This window comes from Oncorhynchus mykiss, chromosome 17, assembly GCF_013265735.2.
Source record: "Oncorhynchus mykiss isolate Arlee chromosome 17, USDA_OmykA_1.1, whole genome shotgun sequence".
NCBI lineage: Eukaryota > Metazoa > Chordata > Actinopteri > Salmoniformes > Salmonidae > Oncorhynchus > Oncorhynchus mykiss.
In genome coordinates, this window is record NC_048581.1 from 30,924,893 (window position 1) to 30,948,766 (window position 23,874).

A 23,874-nucleotide genomic window follows, 5' to 3' on the forward strand; every position below is an offset into this window, starting at 1 on the left:
CGCAAAGAATCCTAGTATTCCCCTTGAAAAAACAGTCAAAATGATTTATCTTTCAGAACTCCATACCCACATGTTCCTCCTATTTCCTCCCATAACCATTGTGTGGGATTAACCAAAGCCAGTAGATGCATCTGTCACCCTAGATGAGCCATAGATAAAGAAGGGAGCTTTAATGAGTGTCTGGGAGAGAACAGACGCTGTTCTGTCCATCAATTAGGACTGCTTAGACTGGTGGCCTTTGAACTGTACTGGACTCCATGTCCCAGCATGCTCTATGGCAGAGACCAGGGGTGGAGGACGGGAGGCCTCCTGAGGTAATACATCACCACACCTCAGAATACAGATTAGAATGGAATGAGATTCTATTTCTCTGATCATTTCAATCTAACACCAACCACTCTTCCACTCTTCTCCTTTCCTTCGCTTATTGCTTCCGATAGAACTCATATTGCTAGCTGGGTTGGATTCAATCAGCGATTCATACTACAGGAGCCTGTTCATGTCTCCTGCATCTTTCTCTTCAACCCAACCCAACACTGGGTGTTTTTGCTTCCCAGGCAGGTGTAGCTCCCCATCTAGACTAGTGACCATGTACTGCATGAAACAAACCATTCACATCAACTCTCACATAAAACACATTCTTATACATAAAACATAAATTCTTGCTTCTCCATCAACTCAAATAACTCCAAGCAAAATATCTGAATATGCCCCGCATTACCGCCTCGCATTACCGCTAATGATACTAACAATGGACAGATACTGGATACTGCGTGGTTGTGTTTTCAACCATGAAACGATCATGAAACAGCCATGAAACAACCTCTACTCTCCTTAGGACACAACTTATCTCACTTGGATATATTTTTGCCAGGGAGGGTTACTGAGAGAGGGGACGAGAGAGAAAAGGGGCATAGAAAGCGAGAGAGCAAACAAGTGACAAGAGGAGATAGAGAGCGAGACAGAGAGAGAAAGCGAAAGACGGGAGAGAGAGAAAGACAAGAATCGTTTGGAGTCAGAAAACACATTTCAAAGAGGCCAAACGGCCTGCATGGGAAGTTGGAGAGCAACTAATAAAGTGCATCTCTTCACAACAATAAATAATGCATCAAGAGGAAACAACATGAAACACGGAGACTTGTTTCATCCTCAGAAAGACGGAGAAAAGGGTTTATTAACGGACGTCAGTGCATTGCATTCATGTCATGGAGGAGCGCTCGTACCAGGCCTCATTTAAAGTCAATATCTAAAGAACTTCTCCGCAACTTTGCTGACATTTGGTCCAGATTAATATTTTGTGACATAAGTTGAATGCATTTGTGTGAAATAGTTAGTGTCGGGCTATAGTTGGTTGGTGAACATGCTGTCGTGTTTGGAAGTGCGGTCGTGGCACATCCTGAGGCAATGAAGAAATTTATTTTCTATCTCTTTTCTCTTTCTATGGTGGGACACGTAAACAGAAACAAATTGTCTGTCTGAAGTATTCTTACAACACCAACCCCCCACCTCTCTGTCTCTCTGTCTCTCTCTCTCTCTCTCTCTGTCTCTCTGTCTCTCTCTGGCTCTGTCTCTCTCTCTCTCTGTCTCACTGTCTCTCTGTCTCTCTGTCTCTCTGTCTCTCTCTCTCTCTCTGTCTCTCTGTCTCCCTCTCTCTCTCTCTCTCTATCTCTCTCTGTCTCTCTCCCTCCATTCAGTAACCACTGGAAACCCTTGTGACTCCACCTACAGTCGGCCTCTGCAGTTCTTTCATGTCCTGCCTCGCTGCCCCAGCGGGGAAGGAGAGTCAGTTCTCATGACTCAGTACAATCAACCGGCCGCCCCCGCGAGGGGGGGGAATAGTTCTGGCCACCAGCTGACGGCCAAGGACAGCGGATCAAACAAACCGCATAGCAGGGCAAGAGCAACTAAGGGCTAATCTCTGTTAGAATAGACATGCAAAGCGGTTTGGGTTACCGGGATGGGGTTGCACTGTGGCCGCCTTGCAGTCGACTGTATGGTTATCATATGAATCACTGGATAGGAAGGTAGAGTTCTGTTTTGTAGTAGAAATGTATTATTTTGGGAGCTGACTTGTCTTCTCTGACTTCTCTGTCTCGCTCTCTATCTCCCCTTGTCACTTGTTTGCTCTCTCGCTTTTTATGCCCCTTTTCTCTCTCGTCCCCTCTGTCTACAGTGTGTCTGTGGTGTAGCAATGAGTTTTGTGTGTGTGTGTGTGTGTGTGTTTGCATACATGCATGTTTGAGATTTTCCTGACCACTTGACCTGACAGAGTATCTCACAGCTGTACAACACTGACATCATGTGACATCCTTTGTAAATTAAACTTCTACTGTTATTGGGTAAGATGTTGGGTTAAACCATCTACAAGAAAACAGTATTTTTTTATTCATCGTAAAATTTGATCTCTACAGAATTTTTTTCCCGAGGAACAAATACATAGCATTACATAGATATACACATGGTTTTATTGACATTTAATTCAGGCAATCAATGTTCTCGGTCTCGATTTGCTTTGTCATGAACAGTTGAGTTTCAGCACTGGGCTATCTCAGATGGCAGGGAATCATCGTTGAATTTATCACTTGGTTCTAGAAAGGAAAACACCCACACATCATGAAGACTTGATGGTAATGTTGTTATTTTTTTTACAGCGAAAATAGCTAGCAAGAAAAAAAAACACACCTTCAAAGCATTCTGGGATCTTGAGATTTCCATCGATGCACTGGGTTGACACTGCATAGCCACACTTCTTTTCCTTGTTCATACAGTAGACCGAGAGGACTTCCCCATGTGAGATTTTATTGGGCTCGAAATCCTTTATCCAAAATGTCCTTCCATTGTAAAGGATGCGTCCTCTTTTAATATCTACCTTGCAGGGAACTGTGGAACAAAGAGGGAAATTATGATGAATAAGAATTTAGAATAAAAAAAACAGCAACATTCAGCTATTCAAAAACACTGATTTGATAGGTAAAACAATGTATTAAAACAAAGCAAAATTACAAAATTGTCACAAAATTGGTGGTCCTACCCCTGCAAGCTGGCTTTATTGACCAATCCCCTGTTTGGAGACATTCGATCTCCACAGGCCCATCCAGGACATAGTCTATATTACATCCATATCTGACCGTCTCCTTGAAGCCGTACTCCCTCTTATCATGAATATTCATGTAGCCGTTGTTGATGTCTGTTGGAGCTGAACAGGTCACCACTGGAAACAAACAGAGGTCAGTCGGGGCTAGTGTGTGGTCAGAATACCACTTTAACTTCATCCACAAAGCAAATCACTTCATTTCCTCAGAGGTATCACAAACATGTCTGGCCAAAACGAAAAGTAACAAACGGATACACGAGCCAATAACCATCCACCTCAGTTTACAAAAGTTATGGATGGCACCTTTTACGGAGGTGACATGAAGTGTTCAGCAATAAATATAAAGATGTTTTATTGTCACATACAGGGCCCCTGTAGAAAATTAGGGTTAAGTGCCTTGCTCAAGGGCACATCGACAGATTTTTCACCTTGTCGGCATGGGTAGTTAAACCAGCCCCCACCACCATCAAAGTGACCCATCCCTGCTCTAGGCTACCTGCAGCAATACAACAGATCAGAGACTTTGACTGATAATACTGTACCTACATTTACATTCTGGTGGCTCAGTCCAGTCTCCGTTAGTGCTGCACGATCCCCTCTCATTGCCTATGAGGACAAGTGGAGGGAAACACTCGTAGGTCCCCCCAAAACCAAACACCGTCATGTTGCCTGTGAACTTACTGTCGTAGACTATTTTCCCATATTTAGGTATTGGAGGAAGACCACACGTCACCGCTAACAGAGGAGAGAGATTTCATTCACATGCTCATTAATCAAGCACATTTGATCCAAATACGTGATATTCTCTATATTTTTTTTTAATCAGAGACATACGATGTAACATATGAATATGAATAATATAGCCTACAGTAAAGCCATTATTCAAATCTCCATTTTACACATTGTAGAATGCTCTTTACAGTTACAGCAATGAGGCCACGTTTACATTGTGCTTATAGATTTGTAATTGTCAATGTGAGTTTGTATGCATTATCAATGTGAGATCATGCTGAATCATTACTGTTCAGTGCTAGAGTAGCTATGCATTTCAGTATAAGGCAGACGCTTACGTGTGCACGTCGGTGGTGGATCACTCCATTGACCGTCATGCAAGCACTCAATGGTACTGGCTCCTTGCAGGGTATACCTGTAGACAACATTACCGTAATCTGTCAAATTATGTGATAATAAAAAAACAAACATCAAGTAGACACTATATTAGGTGTATGGGTATACAGTGATTTCAACGTTGACCTACTTTACATGTGTTTGATACAACAACACGTTATAGACTTTGACAGCACAGAGAGGTGACCAGTCGTCAATGAGACACGAAAATAGAATTTGTAAACGGTATTCCCCATACCCCTCGTGGCAGGTGTAGTTGATGGTACTCTGGTAGACAATGTCCACAAACTCCATGTCTCCGTGGTCCAATGCTTCTGGGAAGGAGCAACTCTTTGCTGCGTCAGAAGTACAAAATAATCAGTCAGCAATGCTCAACAGTTCCATCAATGAGTATCAAATCAAATCAAAATCAAATCAAACTATTTGCCACATGCGCCGAATACAACAAGTGTAGACTTTACCGTGAAATGCTTACTTACAAGCCCTTAACCAACAGTGCAGTTCAAGAAGAAGAAAATATTTACCAAGTAGACTAAAATAAAAAGTAATAATAAAAAGTAACACAATAAGAATAACAGTAACGAGGATATATACAGGGGGTGCAGGTACCGAGTCAGTGTGCGGGGGTACAGGCTAGTTGAGGTAATCTGTACATGTAGGTGGGGGCGACGTGACCATGCATAGATAATAAACAGTGAGTAGCTGAAGTGTACAGGGGTTGGGGGGTAAATGTAAAAATGTCCAGGGGCGATTTTTATGAATTGTTCAGCAGTCTAATGGCTTGGAGGTAGAAGCTGTTGAGGAGCCTTTTGGTCCTAGACTTGGCGCTCTGGTACTGCTTGCCGTGCGGTAGCAGAGAAAACAGTCTATAACTTGGGTGACAGGAGTCTCTGTCATTTTTATGGGCTTTCCTCTGACACCGCCTATTATACAGGTCCTGGATGGCAGGAAGCTTGGCCACAGTGATGTACTGGGCCGTTCGCACTACCCTCTGTAGCGCCTTACAGTCAGATGCCGAGCAGTTGTCATACCAGGCGGTGATGCAACCGGTCAGGATGCTCTCGGGGGTGGATCTGGGGACCCATGCCAAATCTTTTCAGTCTCCAGAGGGGGAAAAGGTTTTGTCGTGCCCTCTTCACGACTGTCTTGGTATGTTTGGACCATGTTAGTTCGTTGGTGATGTGGACACAAAGGAACTGGAAATTCTCGATCCTTCTCCACTACAGCCCCGTCTATGTTAATGGGGGCCTGTTCGGCCCACCTTTTCCTGTAGTCCACAATCAGCTCCTTTGTCTTGCTCACATTGAGGGAAAGGTTGTTGTCCTGGTACCACACTGCCAGTTTTCTGACCTCCTCTTTATAGGCCGTCTCATCGTTGTCGGTGATCAGGCCTACCACTGTTGTGTCGTCAGCAAACTTAATGATGGTGCTGGAGTCGTGTTTGGCCTCGCAGTCGTGGGTAAACAGGGAATACAGGAGGGACCTAAGTACACACCCCTGTGGGGCCCCAGTGTGAAGAATACCAACTGATCAACTGATAATACTTATAATAATACTAATATACTGAGTAGCAACTGATAATACATGGAATACACTGAGTATCAACTGATAATACATGGGATATACTGAGTATGAACTGATAATACATGCAATATACTGAGTATCAACTGACCAGACTTGTAATATATTGAGTATCAACTGATAATACTTGTAATATACTGAGTATCAACTGATAATACATGGAATATACCGAGTATCAACTGATAATACATGGAATATACTGAGTATCAACTGATAATACATGGAATATACTGAGTATCAACTGATCATACTTGCAATATATTGAGTATCAACTGATAATACATGGAATATACTGAGTATCAACTGATAATACTTGTAATATATTGAGTATTAACTGATCATTCTTGTAATATATTGAGTATCAACTGATCATTCTTGTAATATATTGAGTATCAACTTATAATACTTGTAATATACTGAGTATCAACTGACAATACATGGACTATACTGAGTATTAACTGACAATACATGGAATATACTGAGTATCAACTGACAATACATGGAATATACTGAGTATCAACTGATAATACTTGCAATATACTGAGTATCAACTGATAATACATGGAATATACTGAGTATTAACTGATAATACATGGAATATATTGAGTATCAACTGATAATACTTGGAATGTTTTTATGAGGATCAAATGATGATACATGAACAGTACTACTGTTTTTGGTCCAACTTTATAACAGCGACCTACTTGAGCACTTGAGTCTAGACTTGGTCCATTGTCCACTAGCAGTGCAGATGATTGTGCGAGAGCCTGAGGTGGGTGAATATCCTTGTTTACAAGACAGCACCACCACGTCTCCGGGGGAGTACACCCTCTGGAGCCCCTCCAGGTCCATACCGTCACCCAGGGACGGGCGGCCACATTCTGAGGGGGCAGACAGATAACGGGATGGGTCAATAAAACATACACACACAGAAACACACACAGACACAGAAATAAACATGGACACAGATTAACCAAAGAAGTGCCGGTGCAACTCCCCAGGCATGTTACTTGTAGTCGAGTGATAGTTTGTTGAGCATAAAGGTAGGTGGACTATTAAAATAAAGTGTATTTTTACTTTCAGCTGACAGTAACTGAAAGTATTCGTCAACATGACACAAGCCCACTCTGAGAGTACGTAGCAATATTGAACAGCATACAGCACAGAAACACAAAAGGCTACTAAAATCAATAGGCCAAAACTGGGACATACTGAACAAACATATAAACACAACATGTAAAGTGTTGGTCCCATGTTTCATGAGCTGAAATAAAAAATCCCAGCAGTGTTTCATAAGTACAAAAATCTTATCTCTCAAGTGTATTGCACTAATTTGTTTACATCCCCGTTAGTGAGCATTTCTCCTTTGCCAAGATAATCCATCCATCTGACAGGTGTGGCATATCAAGAAGCTGATTTAACAGCATGATCATTACACAGGTGCATCTTGTGCTGGGGACAATAAAAGGCCACGCTAAAATCTGCAGTTTTGTCACGCAACACGGATGGCTCAAGTTTTGAGGGAGCATGCAATTGAATGTTAATTTCTCTACCATAATCCAACATCTTTATCGAGAATTTGGCAGTACATCCAACTGGCCTCACAACCTTAGACCACGTGTAACAATGTCAGCCCAGGACCTCCACAACCAGCTTCTTCACCTGCGGGATTGTCTGAGACCAGCCACCCAGACAGCTGATTAAATTGTGGGTTTGCACAACCAAAGAATTTCTGCACAAACTGTCAGAAACTGTCTCAGGGAAGCTCATCTGCGTGCTCGTTGTCCTCACCAGGGCCTTGACCTGACTGCAGTTTGGCATCGCAAATGCTCACCTTCGATAGCCACTGGCATGCTGGAGAAGTGTGCTCTTCAAGAATGAATCCTGGTTTCAACTGTATTGGGCATGTATGGCGTTTTGCAGGTGAGCGGTTCGCTGATGTCAACGTTGTCAAAGTGCCCCATGGTGGTGGTGGGGTTATGGTATGGGCAGGCACAAGCTACGGACAACGAACACAATAGCATTTTATCCATGATAATTTGAATACAAAGAGATATTGTGGCAAGGCCCATTGTCGTGCCATTCTGCCGTCATCATCTCATGATAATGCACGGCCCCATGTCGCAAGGATCTGTACAAAATTCCTGGAAGCTAAGAATGTCCCAGTTCTTTCATGGCCTGCATACTCAACAGACATGTCACCCATTGAGCCCGTTTGGAATGCTCTGAATCGATGTGTACGACAACGTGTTCCAGTTCCCGCCAATATCCAGCAACTTCGCACAGCCATTGAAGAGGAATGGGACAACATTCCACAGGCCACAATCAACAGCCTGATCAACTCTATCCGAAGGAGATGGTGTCGCACTGCATGAGGAAAAATGGTGGTCACACCAGATACGGACTGGTTTTCTGATCCACGCCCCTAAATTTTTTTCAACGGTTGTCTGTGACGAATAGATGCATATCTGTATTCCCAGTCATGTGAAATCCATAGATTAGGACAGAAGGAATTTATTTAAATGTACTGATTTCCTTATATGAACTGTAACTCAGTGAAATTGTTGAAATTGTTGCATGTTGCGCTTATATTTTTGTTCAGTGTAGATTATGTATTAATAGATACTGTACCTTTCTTGGATGTCACTGGTGTATACAAGGCAAGCAGACAGATCAGCAGCAAAGACAGACTTGGGGCCATTGTCTGTGGTGTGGAGAGAGTGTCCTCTCCTCTCTGCTTTCAAGGGTAAAAAAAATCTGAATGTCGTTGGAGCTCCCAACTTTTCATGTTACTCAGGGTATATAGATAAGAGTCGATGACAACGCAGAATGAGGCAACCTCGGGGTCTTTTAGTATTTTTGTAATTCACCGTAACACACCAGACCTTTGTGAGCCTTACTGGTTATATGCCCCACCCCTATTCCTAGTACACATCAACAAGTTATCTTCATCAAACCATGTCTGCGAAATAGAATGTGCTTTCAATCCATTTATGTGGTACAATAAAGTTGACTGAAACTATTCTAGCACTATAACATTGATGTGGCTAGATGATGCAGTGGTGTAGATCTACATACGCAGACCTACCACTATGAAATCTTTACTTGTGGGGTTGTATCCGTTAACCTGGAAGGACATGCAATTTGTAATCTCATACAGTTTGTGTTTGATGTTCTTGTTGCAAAATTGCAAGAGTTCAGTCAGATACCGAGTTCAAGTCAAAACAAAGGTTTGTTTACTCTGAGTTAAAAAGTAACTTGTTTTTCTCTCCCAAAACTGCAGAGCCCTTTGTGTATGAGCAGAGCTTCCAAATACTATAATCCTATACTGACATCTAGTGTTGTTTTCAGACATCATGTACTATACTAAACAGGCAATCAAATTCAGGCTCATTAAAGTTATGGATATGACAGGTTATTAGCAAAGCAAGGCTAGATTATTTCGACACAAAGTAATTAGACTGCTAAAACAGATCATTTTAAAAAAGTCATGTTTATTTGTCATTTATTTGCCGTATTCTTCCTCTTTGTATTGTGTTTATTTTGTGAGGTCGGCAGGACACGTCGCAATCTCAGATGGAAGTGATTTGGGCTTGAGGGTGTACTCCATCTTGCCTGGTTCTAAGAGAAAGACAGACACACAAACACATTTGGCATTTTAGTGGTGCGAATATTGAGGACTCAGCTAAGCAGCGTTTGGGAAGCTTTCAAAATGGGACCACAACACATTTTTATTCTGGGTCGTGTTCATTAGTCATCAAATGGAAGAAAATGGACTGAAACATGGAGAGACTAATAAGAAACACTCATTTTTGATTTACGTTGTAAAATGCCATAATGAACGTGACCATGTTATCTTGGTACGACAGGCCTCACCTTTAAAACATTCTGGGGTATTGAGTGTGCCGTCGATGCACTGACTTGCTACTGGAATGCCACACTTCAGCTCCTTGTTCAGACAGTAGAACACAACAGACTCCCCATGAAGGACTCTATTGGGTTTCAGATCCCCAATCCAGATCTTCTTGGCGTTGTAGAAGATGCGACCTCTGTTGATGTTAACTTTACAGGGGGCTGCAGTAAAGCGACGACAAGCAAAGCAACATAACTCTCAGTTTAGAATTGAATAGAATTGGAATAGAATGAAATGAAATAGATCATGGAAATTCTTTAATTTTCTTCTATATCAGTACCCAAACTGACACACCACGTACACAATAGGTTGGGAGCAACACATGGTCAGCCACACAGCAGCGACCCCGGAGAAGTTTTGGGAATGCAGTGCCTTGCTCAAAGGCACAACGGCAGTACGCTCTCATTACGCAATCATTTCAGTCATCAAAGATGAAATAAATGGTTGCTGATACACATCTACTCACATGTAAGTCAACAAGCTGGTTTGGTATACAGACACACACAAGTGACATTCCCACAAGAGTAACAACAGTGCAACCTTTTCTATGACTCAATAGCTCGGGTGTGAACTTTCCCCTATATACAGCAGAGGAGGCTGGTGGGAGGCACTATAGGAGGACATGCTCATTGTAATGGCTGGAATGGAATATACGGAACAGAGTCCAACATGTGGTTTCCATATGTTTGATGTGTTTGATACCGTTCCATTTAAACCATTCCAGCCATTACAATGAGCTTGTCCTCCTATAGCTTCTCCCACCAGCCTCCTCTATGTACAGTTATAGGGTCAGCTTCCTCTCCCCCAATCCTAACCTTAACCATTAGTGAGGGAAATGCAAAACTGACCAAAGATCAGGGTCTAAGGGCAACTTCACCCTACACTGACTCATTGACTCACCTCTGCAAACAGGCAAAGTGGACCAGTTGCCTGTATTCTGACACTGTATTTCCTCAGAGCCGTCCAGAACGTAGTGTTCCTGGCACTGGTACTTGACCTTCTCCTTGTAGCCAACCTCCCTCATCACAGCAAAGGTGATGATGCCGTGGTCTATCGTTGGTGGGATGGAGCAACTCACCTCTGCAACAGGTCAGAAAAGTCATGGGCTAGTGAAAGTGCATTAACAATGCAATAACCTATTTCAAGTAATATTGTCAGGGTTAATCTAAATTCAAAATAATTAAATTAAGGCATAAACAGAGGAAGATGGATTATGCAAATGTATCAATTGTCAACATTTGGAAAGTTTGCCAAATAAATTTGCTGACCTCCAAGGGGCCCCTATTGATTTTGTTAGTCACTCTCACTCAGATATCATTAACATGGCATAAGTAATGGCAAAATGGGTAGAATTGCAGGAAATGAGCTTTTAATTTTTTTTTTTTTAAATGATCTCCACCCCTTGGCAAAATGGGAAGAATTGCAGGGAATTAACTATACAACATTTTTGGGGGGCAACCAAATCTCAAGTAGGGCCCCAAAAGGCTAGATCCATGTAATAAAGTGACCTAAAAGATCATTGATAATTTATCAGTGGTTCAACCAAAAACTTCTCAACCAATTAGATTTGTTCACCAACCATTTGGCTTATGCTGCCACTGTCTGCACCTACCCTTGCATACCGGTGGCTCAGTCACGTTTCCACTGGCCAAGCACGATCCTCTCTCGTTACCAATAGGAGCTCTTGGTGGCAAACACTCATACGTCCAACTCTGTCCGTACTGGATTTCATTGCCAGTGAACTTCTTATTGTCATAGACAATTTTACCATGCATAGGTGCTTGAGGCAGAGCACAACTCACAGCTGCAGGGAAGAAATATTTTAAATAATTTAGACTACATTTTCATATTTAGACAAACTATGGAGAAAAGCAATGTTACATTCTTGAGGTATGGTATACCTTTACACATTGGTGGTGGTGCACTGAGGGTACCGTCGTGTAAACACACACTCTCATTGGCTCCTATCATGACGTACCTGAAGAACACAAATTCTTATTGGTCTGAGATGCAGAGTCAGCTAAATGTAGTCAGAACTAAACCACACTGAATTTCCCTCACCCATCATCACATGTGTAGTTGAGCACACTCTTGAATGGCACGTCAATCATCCCTGGCTTTTGCATAGGCTTGGGGAGAGGACACATCTTTGCTGTGTCAAAAAATGTATAAGATTCACGTGGATATGATTTATGCCTTTTATGTTGTTAATAAAATATATTACCATATCCCTATCCCCTTGCTAAAGTCTGGACTGTCCATGGTACTGTATATGTGACTTTAGGGTTCCGGAATTCTCAGAAACATTCCCAGGTTTTCCAGAAATCCCAGTTGGAAGATTCCTTGAATCAAGGGACAAATAAGCAGGAAATCTGGAAAACCCAACAATTTACCTGAATTTATGCTTCACATTATGTAATGGATGTTTTGTGAATGGGTTGGAACTTACGAGAACACACAAGGTCCACTTTGGTCCACTCTCCCGAGGCCAAGCAGGTGATCCTGGCAGTCTTGGCTTTCCCAGGTGTGTATCCCCGCTCACACACCAGGGTCACCTCTTTTCCAATCTCGTACTCACGCTTTAGACCCAGTGTATCTATACCGTCGGTCACGGGTGGGTGGCCACATACTGAGGATAAATGGGAATATTGATAGACAAACATAACGCTGCGCCGTAAATGATATAAAAACACATTGGAAACACGGCTAAAGCATAGGTTACTGAGTCTTTTGAAACCAACACTGTAGTATATATTCTGTAATTGAAAAATACTGACGTAATCAAATCATTTGCGCCATACCTTTCTTGGATGTCACTGACGTATACAAGGCAAGCTGGCAGAGCAGCAGCAAAGCCAGGGTTGGGTTCATCTTTTGCGGGGTTGAGAGAGACTGTGTCCGTTCTCCCGGCAGTGGACGGTGGAAAATGTAGACGGTCCGTTCAAAAGCCCTGAAAGTCTGATCCAATCAGATCGTCTGAAATAGGCTTCCATTGATTGAACCCAAAGTTCAAAGCACATGCATGTTTACTCCGAGTTGAAGGACAACTTTCACTCAGTACACATACACACAGACACGTACGCCCGCACGACAATGACTCCCAATCATAACATGTAAAAGCTGTATAAAATACAGGTTTCATCACGGTAATACTAATGCTAATACTGTTTTTTTTTTAAATGTCATTCGAATTCGATTTGGTTTCTAAAGGGGCGGCTGTGCAGTCTTGCCCTACCTGTGTCTTTCAGATAGGACAGGTTAAGCCTGGTTCAGATGGTATTTATTTTGGCCATTGCCCAATGTATACAGTATATTGTTCATCTGCTACTAATGTATTAGCTTGATATTTAGCATTACATGGCACCTTCGGATCACCAAGACAACTATTTACATCAACACTTTGAGCACTAACACCCGTCTTGCCTTCTGCTGAAGTCCTGCCCTTACGACTGCTACAAGGCTAACTATCATAAATATGAGGACAACAGTGGGACACAGATACTTTTTAGGAATTGGGAGAGAAAAGCACTGAGGTCGCAGACAACTGTAGTCTGACATGTACTGAAAAGTCCCTTTTTTCCTTGGTTTACATTTGCCATATCATTTCTTCCATCCAAGCCATATTTCCTCCTCTGCTTGCATGCACCCTCCCCTATATTAAGGTGTTTTGGTACTTCCCGTATGCTCTACGCTTTTCCACGTGCTAATTTTTACTATACCACAGGTCAATGTAGTCTACCGGTCTAACTGTTAATCCGGGCCTCTATCCACCATTCATAGTGACAATAGCGGTAAGTGGATCGTTTTTCCAGATCTGCAATAGCTATCATACCACACATAAGAGCATTCAAAACGGCATCGATTTATAATATGAATCCACAAGAACAAATAGGCATAGCTGAGAGGCTGCGGAGAGGCATCATTGCAGCATCCCTATTGATCTTGTTTAGGGACAACACAATTATCCTACATAGACTAGCCTACAACACCACAGTGCAATCAATAATTGCTTTATTGTTTTAAAGTGAGTACACAGTTCTACTCTAGGCTGCAGTGAAAATGTCATTAGAATAACATATGCTCCCGGTTATTCAGGAAAGTTTCAAACGCATTCCTTGTCGGACTGAGCGGCTATTCCTCACGCACCTAGAATCTAACCCTTCAATACAACCGAAATATTTCTCATTTGATTTTCAAATGTATGACCTTTTATATCTGGCATTAACACAACCAGTCACAATGTTTTAAATCTGATTAGTCTACTTCAAAAGTCATTCACACGTTCGACCAAAATATAACTCCAGCATCCTCAAAATGGTTTAACCAGGTATCCAGCCAAGCGTACATGTTGGATAAAACGTTTTATGGAAACAGCTAATTTATTTGGCAAACTTTCCAAATGTTGACAAAACAAAATACGCTAAACAGGGTAGGATCTTTTCGTGTCAGTAAAATTCCTTATTCGAGAAATGGCGTTGGGAATGCTTTTGTGGTATTTTGTGTGGTTCTCCCACTAGGACTCAGGAAAGCATGCCGTTTGTTAGGCAACAAATTAAACAGGTTATAATGAACTTCACAGGGTGGTGAAAGTGCACGGTGATGAGTCTGGTTGACAGTTGACAAATCAAAATAATCTCGCAATTTTGTCCATAATAATCTCATCATGTAGGTGGGTGATACCTGCACTATATCTGCGTGCTATTGGATAGAGCACATGTGCCAATACCAGAATGGGCACATTCGCTATACCTACGCAAAACAAATTTGTGACAAATCCATCAGTAGGCCTAGAGTTGAAAATGCGATGGAAACCTATTTAATTTGTTGTTGTTTTTTTGACACATGGGAATTTAATCGAAAAGTTATTTTTATGTGCGCTACCTATTTATGCACAGACTTTTAGTCGATTTGACGGAAACACAACTCTGACTGGAAAATGTGCATCTTTTTTTTAATGCAGATTTTAGAATGACAGCATGAAAATCTGTTGCCAATTGGATGGAAACCTAGCAATAGACACCCTAAAGGCTATGGCAAGTGTGCCAGTCCAGTGTCAATTTGATTATGCCTGCACATCATGGTTCACCAGCAGCCCCAAACGTAAAAAATTAAGCTACAGACCAGCCAAAACAAGCTCGTAAGAATTGTACTTGTACTCCCTATTCACACTCATCTCGATGTCGAGCATTTTAGGCAGCTAGGCTGGCTATCTGTGGAGAAAAAAAGAGTACTATTAATTCAACATGGTATAGTCCACAGCATTATCACAGACTCAGCCCCCAGGTACCTATCCAACTATTTTTCATTTGTTAATAATGTCCTCCAGAATAATATCAGAGGAAGAGACTAATATTCACTGTTTTAAAAATAAGTGTCTATCTGGTAAGAACACAATTTTATATACCAGCGTTGTTTAGTGGAACAAACTACCACAACAACTCAAAGCCATACCGAACATAACCACTTTTTAAAACAATGTGAAAAGCTGGCTAATGTGTGAACAGTATAACCTTTTTTATCTGTATCTATGCAATGTGTCTGTATCTCTGTAATGTGTCTGTATCTCTGTAATGTGTCTGTATCACTGTAACTTGTCTGTATCACTGTAACTTGTCTGTATCTATGTAATGTGTCTGTAGCTCTGTAATGTGTCTGTAGCTCTGTAATGTGTCTGTATCTCTGTATCTATGTAACGTGTTTGTATCTATGTAACGTGTTTGTATCTATGTAACGTGTCTGTATCTCTGTAATGTGTCTGTATCTCTGTAATGTGTCTGTATCTCTGTAATGTGTCTGTATCCCTGTAATGTGTCTGTATCCCTGTAATGTGTCTGTATCCCTGTAATGTGTCTGTATCACTGCAACGTGTCTGTATCACTGCAACGTGTCTGTATCTATGCAACGTGTCTGTATCTATGCAACGTGTCTGTATCTATGTAACGTGTCTGTATCACTGTAACTTGTCTGTATCTATGTAATGTGTCTGTAGCTCTGTAATGTGTCTGTATCTCTGTATCTATGTAACGTGTTTGTATCTATGTAACGTGTCTGTATCTCTGTAATGTGTCTGTATCTCTGTAATGTGTCTGTATCTCTGTAATGTGTCTGTATCCCTGTAATGTGTCTGTATCCCTGTAATGTGTCTGTATCACTGTAATGTGTCTGTATCACTGCAACGTGTCTGTATCTATGCAACGTGTCTGTATCTATGCAACGTGTCTGTATCTATGTAACGTGTCTGTATCTATGTAACGTGTCTGTATCTATGTAACGTGTCTGTATCTATGTAACGTGTCTGTATCTATGTAACGTGTCTGTATCTATGTAACGTGTCTGTATCTATGTAATGTGTCTGTATCTCTGCAACGTGTCTGTATCTCTGCAACGTGTCTGTATCTCTGTAACGTGTCTATCTCTGTAACGTGTCTGTATCTCTGTAACGTGTCTGTATCTCTGTAACGTGTCTGTATCTCTGTAACGTGTCTGTATCTCTGTAACGTGTCTGTATCTCTGTAACGTGTCTGTATCTCTGTAACGTGTCTGTATCTCTGTAACGTGTCTGTATCTCTGTAACGTGTCTGTATCTCTGTAACGTGTCTATCTCTGTAATGTGTCTGTATCTATATACAGTATGTATCTATTTGTGTATGCATGTATGTAAAAAAATATGGACCACAATGGAAATACGTTAACTGACAGATCAATCAAGCAATCCAAACTGTGCAGTCGACATTTGGTTAATGGAAATAGATATCTGTTACAAAACACTAACAAAAAGTTTAATGACATTCGGGGATTGTCAAGACAAGTCTTCGATACCTGGTAAGCCTACAAGGTGAGATTGTCAAGACAAGTCTTCGATACCTGGTAAGCCTACAAGGTGAGATTGTCAAGACAAGTCTTCGATACCTGGTAAGCCTACAAGGTGAGATTGTCAAGACAAGTCTTTGATACCTGGTAAGCCTACAAGGTGAGATTGTCAAGACAAGTCTTCGATACCTGGTAAGCCTACAAGGTGAGATTGTCAAGACAAGTCTTCGATACCTGGTAAGCCTACAAGGTGAGATTGTCAAGACAAGTCTTCGATACCTGGTAAGCCTACAAGGTGAGATTGTCAAGACAAGTCTTCGATACCTGGTAAGCCTACAAGGTGAGATTGTCAAGACAAGTCTTCGATACCTGGTAAGCCTACAAGGTGGGGAGGAATATATTTGGTGTTTTTCGGGATCGACATGGTCTATTTATTATGGTGTTGAAAACTCAAACCATGATATTGAAGTGCCTGAAGTCGGTAGACTTTGTTTAGTGGTTGTGTTGCACTGACACAGACATCTGTTGGTGGAACATCTATTGCATATATTTTGTATAATTGTAAATATGGCATCAAAATGTTGAAACTCTGATTTCCCGGTAGCTGATCATGGTCTTCAGCTTGCTCTGACCACAGAGTAGGCCTAATGAAATAGGAAAGGAAAGTGGGCTCATCTGTGGTGGTCGGCAAACCCCCAACCTACTGGCAATAGGACTGCATGGCATTGACTCTGCCACCAAAGCATGCTGAAGTGGTAAAGTCGATATCCACGTATATAAGCCCTACAAAGGCAAAATGCAGTTACTTCGAATTTGGTCCGAAATATTTGATCTTTTGTAATGGCCAGGTATTATCTGATTAATGTGGTATCAGGTAAGACCCAAGTGCAGACTGTGTTGAAGTAACAATGTTTATAGCAACAACAGGTCAAGGCAGGCAGGGGTCGATAATCCAGAGTAGTGGCAAAGGTACAGGATGGTAGACAGGCAGAGTGATCAGGTAGGCAGAGTCAGAGTGGTCAGGTAGGCAGAGGCAGAGTGATCAGGTAGGCAGAGTCAGAGTGGTCAGGTAGGCAGAGTCAGAGTGGTCAGGTAGGCAGAGGCAGAGTGATCAGGTAGGCAGAGGCATCAGGTAGGCAGAGTCCGAGTGGTCAGGTAGGCAGAGTGATCAGGTAGACAGAGGCAGCGTGATCAGGTAGGCAGAGGCAGAGTGATCAGGTAGGCAGAGGCAGAGTGGTCAGGTAGGCAGAGGCAGAGTGATCAGGTAGGCAGAGGCAGAGGGGTCAGGTAGGCAGAGGCAGAGTGATCAGGTAGGCAGAGGCAGAGTGGTCAGGTAGGCAGAGTCAGGACAGGCAAAGGTCAAAACCAGGAGGCCAAAACGAGATACTTGTGCAAACCAAGAGCTGCGAAACCACTGGTTGACTAAAACAAACAAGACAAACTGACACAAACAGACAGAAAGAAACCCAGGGGAAAAGTGGGGAAGATGGGTGACACCTGGAAGGGGGTGGAGACAAGCACAAGGACAGGTGAAACAAATCAGGTTGTGTCAATGTGGTATTTAGTTTCCTGACAGAAGAACAAGCCAGTTAATCAGAATATATCAGAAATTGTTGTCTGTCTAGACAGAAAAAGACTTTGAAGTGAGATTTTGCAGTTAAAAAAACATAGATAAGGTGTTGCCTTTGTAGGGCAGTACTGTTATTGTTATTTGTGATTGTAAACATTAGGGGAGGGTCATGTGAAAATATGACCCTCCCCCACAGTAAATGTCGAACTGTCCCTAATAAGCCATACATAACACATTGGATAAAAATGTGATGCCTATGATCAGTGCTTGACTTAGGTGCCGGTACTCATTTTGGCCGCTGGTTCTGTTTGAATTTAGGTGCAGGAACTCCATAATAGATACATTTTAGCCAAGTCACGCACTGACTATGATATGACTGATATGTAGTTTCTCTTCAAGTAAATAGTTTTAACCCAAACATTTGCCAGTATCTTTTACACCACTGGGTGACGCTCCAATCTTCCAAATTCCAACAGACAGTTGCCCTCCCACCAGGCGATTAACTGTAGTGACGTCAGCTCAAGTGAAAGAAGGAAGCAAAGCGCTCAGTGTGGAGCTGTCAGTAAAAGTAGTTGTAGCGACAGCAAGGGAAAGCCCATAGATAGAACAGTGTGTCCAGTTACAGTCTGACCGCCTCTCCTGCTCAGTGGCAAAAGACAGTTGGCGTGGAAATACATTGGATTAAATAGGCATATACATTGGATAGAGAGGAATAACGTTGCTTTTTGACTATGGCTGATGTCACGCAATTCAACGAGGGGACCGGGGACTTCGCGAAAGGGTTTGCTCGTAAAGGAGCTTTGAGGCAGAAGAACGTCCATGAAGTGAAGGACCACAAATTCACTGCAAGGTTCTTCAAGCAGCCGACTTTTTGTAGTCACTGCACCGACTTTATCTGGTAAGCGCGTTTCCTCTCCAGATGGCCTCTGCCTGTTGAACATTGGAGAACTCCGCTGTCTTCTCAACCAGCTATTCTCTTGTCACTTTCCCTACATAGCTAACTGTGCTGCACCGTTACTTATAATTTTCTTACTGGAATGTTTGGTCTTCCACGGCAAAGCTGGACATCTTAAAACCAACATTTGACAATAATGTGCCTCGAAATGCAAGCCCAAAGAAAATGAATTCCTTCTGCCTACAGTGGGCTAGATACACTATACATTGTAACTGACAGCGCGCCTACTTTAATGTTTGTTACAAATTGTAAAAGTTGTATTTATCCTAGTCCTCGTGTTTTTGATAAATATTGAAATGCCAACGAAATGTAGGCTCTAAAACCGAAACAAGTAACAAGTGGTAACTATTCGGGATGTTGGGTGGTTGAAGACGCACCCATGTTGACCAACCTTCCTCTTCAAGGGGTTGTGTTTCCTTGACCATGTATTGATCGCTACAGAGCGAGAGGTCATCTTGAGTGAGTGAACATAATTTTATAGTTACGACCTATGGCCTCTAAAATACTCCCAAGTAATGTGTAATGATTCTTGGGAAACATCTTAACAGTTTAGGCTATTTGTTTTTCTCTTCTGACTGCAGCCTATCCTACAGTACCTTACTCGAGGTTTGCTTTGCAAAACATAGCCACCTGAAAAATAACAATATTAAAGGGAAGTCGACACCCCTCAGGCTTCTCATCCCCCATGTCCCCTCTTGCAAGATATGAAAGGTGCTCCCCCTTTCCTATTCATCCACACAGCATTTCAATGAGCTAGTATTCTAGATGTCTTGCCTCAATTTTGAGCTTAATATTCAACATTTCCCACCGAATAAGCCCTTAATTGAGACAGACTTAGAAGTCTGGGAGACTGCTGCTGTCTCTGCTTGATATGGTAAACGTGTTTGTTTGTGTTTGTCAGTTTAATGCTATTTGTTATTTCATTCCTCACTTTCCTCTGTTTTCACAGGGGATTTGGAAAGCAAGGATTCCAGTGCCAAGGTAAAAATTAAATTGATTGACGTCCATTCACTCAGCTCCATTCCACCATGCAGTGTATACTCATTTGTGTGTTTTTTGTACTGCATTAATTCAAGAGGACCAGCCCATTTGACTTGCATTGACTAAAGAATGTTGCAATTCGCATTGGAGTTACTTACCTTTCAAAGAGTTTGAGAGATACAGGTAGGCAATGTTCCCGTTCCCTCTAAGCTGCAAGGAACAGGCAGCTCCCATCAGAGTGCAGCACAGTCTTTTTTTCTTAAAGGGACAGTGTTGTAATTTGAGATGGTCTTGAATAAGCGAAGTAGCCAATAGGCAGAGGGGAGCATAATTTGTCTGATTCCCTGTAATAATGGTATGGGAATAATAATGCATTTTGTTTTGTAAAGTGGTTTCTTGCATCAGAAAACAACACACTTTCAGTCACCTCCTTGTCTGACGGACAAGTGGATAAACATTTGTCTTCAAAAGTACGCCTTAATTGAACACCAGAAAATCGACTGCTACTGTAGGCTTAATGGTAGAACAGCTATTTCCATATTATAATGTGATGGGATGAGTTTTTCTCCATTGTTTTTGATGGTAGACCACTCTGGTGGTGATCACATAGCCACAGTGGCTAACTGTTAAAACAGTAAATTAAAGCAGGTACAGCCTTAGTGTTCACAGTAAACATGTGGCGGAAGTTACACAGGATTTTCACAACTTTCAAATTTGCACCTGCATTGACTATAGAATGTTGTAATTTTTATTGGAGTTACCTTTCAAAGAGTTTGAGATATACCAGTAGGCCTACATTTGTCTGTGCTGTTTGAGTATGATGTCTTCCTTACACACACACACACACTGGAATATGAAGTCGTAAATAACAGAAAATAATGGTTAAAGTATCGGTGACAGCACTCAGAAGGTCTAATCACTCAAAGAAATGGCATGGATTGATGTTGACTGTTTTCTGTTTCCTTCCCAATCTCATTACCATGTCAGGTTGTTTGAAGCAGCTCTTTTAAAAAAAAAAAAGAAGAAAAAATAGTTATTTATACATTTTTAAAAAGCCAATGACTCGCAACGTAGAGACTTTGAACTGTCATTACTCTCCGGGCATTTTTGTTTGAGGTCTCAGGAGTTTCTTCAAATGCACTTTGAGACTAAAATCATCTTAATTGGATTTATGCAGCTAATGCTAAGGGATATCTTGATGTTTAGTGGTTGTCTGTGTGATGAATTGATGGTCTACGATAAAAGAAAATATGGTTATTTATGATATCAAAGTGAGAACATTTACAATGCACTCCTCAGCTCTTGGAAAGACGGACCTAGATGTTTTGGGGACTACTTGCTAAACATTAAATGGAGAAATGAATGTGCATGCATTATTCTCAGCTGACTAACTAGACTGACATGAAATCAAATCACACATGGCAATCTCATGGATGCCAGAGTTCAAATAGGCCTTGTAAAGGAAATAGAACTATGAGATTTTCTCTACAAAACCAAAGCCCCATGGGCCCCTGTCAAAAGTAGTGCACTACATAGGGAATAGGGTGCCCTTTGGGACTTAGAATAGTGTACTGTAGCCTGGCAGCGGAATCTGCTTGTGCTTCAACCAGGCTAGGTCAGAGGGGTTAATGGCATTCGCCTGTAGTTTGCCAAGTCTCCTTAGTCAGACTGGGTCTGTGTCTCTTCCATGTGCCATCAATACTCTCAAACTTCTTGTTTACCGATTCCCATCAGGGCATTACTCAAACCTGAAGAATGTCGGCTGTGCTCGTGCTGAGAAAAGATGAACTTTTGTCTCAAGAAAATGTTTTATCGAGGTACCAGTTACCAGGATTTATAAAAGGTTTCTAAGCTGTATATAGGCTATATATACTGCACATACACTGAGTGTACAAAACATTAGGAACACCTTACTAATATTGAGGATAACCCCCCTTTGACCTCAGAACAGCCTCAATTCATCGTGGCATGGACCCTTCAAGGTGTCAAGTATTTCAAGGGGAAGCTGGCCCATGTTGACTCCAATGCTTCCCACAGTTGTGTCAAGTTGGCTGGATGTCCTTTGGGTGGTGGACCATTCTTGATACACATGGGAAATTGTTGAGTGTGAAAAACCCAGCATCATTGCAGTTCTTGACACACACAAACCCGTGCGCCGTGCACCTACTACCATACTCTGTTCAAAGGCACTTAAATCTTTTGTCTTGCTCATTCACCCTCTGAATGGAGCACATACACAATCCATGTCTCAATTGTCTCAATGCTTAAAAATCCTCTTTACCTGTCTCCTCCCCTTAATCTACACTGATTGAAGTGGATTTTGTTCGAATCATACTTTTTCCTATTCTTTGAAAGCATCGCCTGCATGGCTGCACTTCCAATGAACTGGCGTAACACCTGAGGAAAAACCCCACTCTCGTCCTTTCTCTAGAAGATTAAGAATGTGAGCAAAGCGGGAAGTTTTCCTAAGGAGTAAACAATTCATTAACAATACCGGTTGAACGCCAGTTAAGTATGTTGATTTGCGCTTAAGTGGTGTCCCCCTCGGATATATGCCATCCTCTGTTGAACATGAATGGTAGTGTAATGTGGAAAGTGGTGATCTTGCCAGCCAGTGCTGAGAGTCCCTGCCTCATGGTAAGTGCTGTTGCTTCAGCCTGCCAGGATGATGTTAACCTGCGATCACTGAGCCGTTGGTTGAATGTGATCCGTTCTGAAAGGATGTCTTCTGAGAGCTGCTGTTAAATGGCAGGAAAATACATCCATTTGCTGGAGTACGAGGATAAACACGCGCCAGAGAAGGCTTTTTGATCTCTTGGGGGTTCAGAAGCCCCTTGTCTGGAATATGACTTATTTTATTGTTGTGGAGTGAGTGTGAGAGAGAGCGAAAGAGTGTGTGTGTGTGTCCAGGTTCCTGCATGCATGTGTGTATCGTAAGTTGTATGTACCCATACGTACGGATGTGTGTTGTACATAGACAAATACATAGATAATGCATCTGTGTGTGTGGAGCCTGTCTTCCAGGTCTTAGGAACTGCGATCGATAAAGACACGCCTCCATTTGTATGTGTGTCTTGGAGGTGCGATGCACTTTGCTCAGAGTTTTTTTCCTGGTGCTGGAACATTTGATTGTGAAGCCTGCTCGTTATTGAGTCAGGGCTAGGTGCTGCGGTGACATGTTTTTAGCTGTATGCCAAAGCACCATTGGTGAAGCCCCTTTTGTCTCTGTCTTGTCCTCTCCCTCTGGGTTCTGTCACCATCGCAGCATCGCTCGTGACTGTTATAGTCCTTATTGGTCATGTAGAAATCACAGTGCACTATTAAAGACCTACACCAAACCCCTGCATTCAGAGCATACTATAGATATGCATTAGAGATCTCAGCAACACTGTCGGTGCTAGCTGCTCTTTTCCCCTAGTACGCTGTAGGGACTGATCTCTGTATCCATTCCATATACTTACTCAGAGAGCTGGTAGCAGTGGTTTTACAGCCACTCTGGAAAACACAGCATTCCCCCCTGTTATAAATCTGTTCCTGGGTCTACTGCTAAATAAATAATAGCCACCGTATCAAGATGAAGGCGAGGAGGTAACATCCCTGTTATTCAAAAGCTGAAGGTCCCACTTAAAAATACCTGTCATCTCATCAATTATTAAGGGACTCCTTGGAAATGGGGAGGCTCAAGTCAACGAGCGGGGAGGCTTCTGTTGAGTACAGACATGATACACCTATCCTATTGGGCTTTCTGTGCCAGCATGAAATTTGAAGTTGCATTGAATTTTCTGGAATTTGAAACTGTCTGGAATTAATTAATTTGTTGGTGATCAAATGTGAACTTGACA

The 23,874-nt window shown here is 42.0% G+C and overlaps 3 protein-coding genes across 6 annotated transcripts in view; 1 reads left to right on the forward strand and 2 right to left on the reverse strand.

Moving 5' to 3' along the window:
- Positions 1–2,355: 2,355 nt before the first annotated feature.
- Positions 2,356–8,893, reverse strand: LOC110493703 (beta-2-glycoprotein 1). Of its 2 annotated transcripts, none has more exons than XM_021568118.2 (8): positions 8,435–8,893; positions 6,508–6,684; positions 4,461–4,557; positions 4,165–4,241; positions 3,776–3,829; positions 3,032–3,211; positions 2,683–2,880; positions 2,356–2,588 (listed from the first exon to the last, which is right to left on the reverse strand). In XM_021568118.2, the coding sequence occupies exons 1-8, from the start codon at positions 8,502–8,504 to the stop codon at positions 2,533–2,535; spliced, it is 909 nt and encodes a 302-aa protein (XP_021423793.2). In that variant the 5' UTR covers positions 8,505–8,893; the 3' UTR covers positions 2,356–2,532. The 2 variants fall into 2 exon arrangements, with proteins under 2 accessions (XP_021423793.2, XP_021423792.2); XM_021568117.2 differs by having other exon boundaries at positions 2,361–2,588; positions 3,641–3,829; positions 8,435–8,884.
- A 384-nt stretch (positions 8,894–9,277) lies between these two features.
- LOC110493702 (beta-2-glycoprotein 1) lies at positions 9,278–12,677 on the reverse strand. The gene is made up of 8 exons (XM_021568116.2): positions 12,518–12,677; positions 12,166–12,345; positions 11,778–11,868; positions 11,618–11,694; positions 11,329–11,520; positions 10,617–10,796; positions 9,680–9,877; positions 9,278–9,424 (listed from the first exon to the last, which is right to left on the reverse strand). The coding sequence occupies exons 1-8, from the start codon at positions 12,585–12,587 to the stop codon at positions 9,342–9,344; spliced, it is 1,071 nt and encodes a 356-aa protein (XP_021423791.1). The 5' UTR covers positions 12,588–12,677; the 3' UTR covers positions 9,278–9,341.
- A 5,921-nt stretch (positions 12,678–18,598) lies between these two features.
- LOC110493701 (protein kinase C alpha type) overlaps positions 18,599–23,874 on the forward strand; it is a 217,197-nt gene continuing 211,921 nt past the window's right edge. For 2 of the 3 annotated variants that reach the window (XM_036949695.1, XM_036949696.1), the window contains exons 1-2: positions 18,599–18,994; positions 20,001–20,032. In XM_036949695.1, coding sequence (XP_036805590.1) covers positions 18,828–18,994; positions 20,001–20,032 — 199 coding nt within the window. In that variant the 5' untranslated portion in view covers positions 18,599–18,827. The remainder of the gene's footprint in view (positions 18,995–20,000; positions 20,033–23,874) is intronic. The other variant, XM_036949697.1, reaches the window with a different exon arrangement.

Bases quoted from the DNA above. Each gene is read 5' to 3' on its own strand.
- LOC110493703 (XM_021568117.2), bottom strand. From the start codon at position 8,504: ATGGCCCCAAGTCTGTCTTTGCTGCTGATCTGTCTGCTTGCCTTGTAT. The intron at 3,830-4,164 runs GTAAGCGTCTGC...CTCCTCTGTTAG, and splicing joins TCCACCACCGACGTGCACAC to CGGTGACGTGTGGTCTTCCT. The intron at 2,881-3,031 runs GTAGGACCACCA...TTTGTTCCACAG, and splicing joins AATAAAGCCAGCTTGCAGGG to TTCCCTGCAAGGTAGATATT.
- LOC110493702 (XM_021568116.2), bottom strand. From the start codon at position 12,587: ATGAACCCAACCCTGGCTTTGCTGCTGCTCTGCCAGCTTGCCTTGTAT. The intron at 10,797-11,328 runs GTAGGTGCAGAC...GACCTGTTGCAG, and splicing joins TGAGCCACCGGTATGCAAGG to AGGTGAGTTGCTCCATCCCA. The intron at 9,878-10,616 runs GTGAGTCAATGA...GCTTTACTGCAG, and splicing joins CACTTTGCCTGTTTGCAGAG to CCCCCTGTAAAGTTAACATC.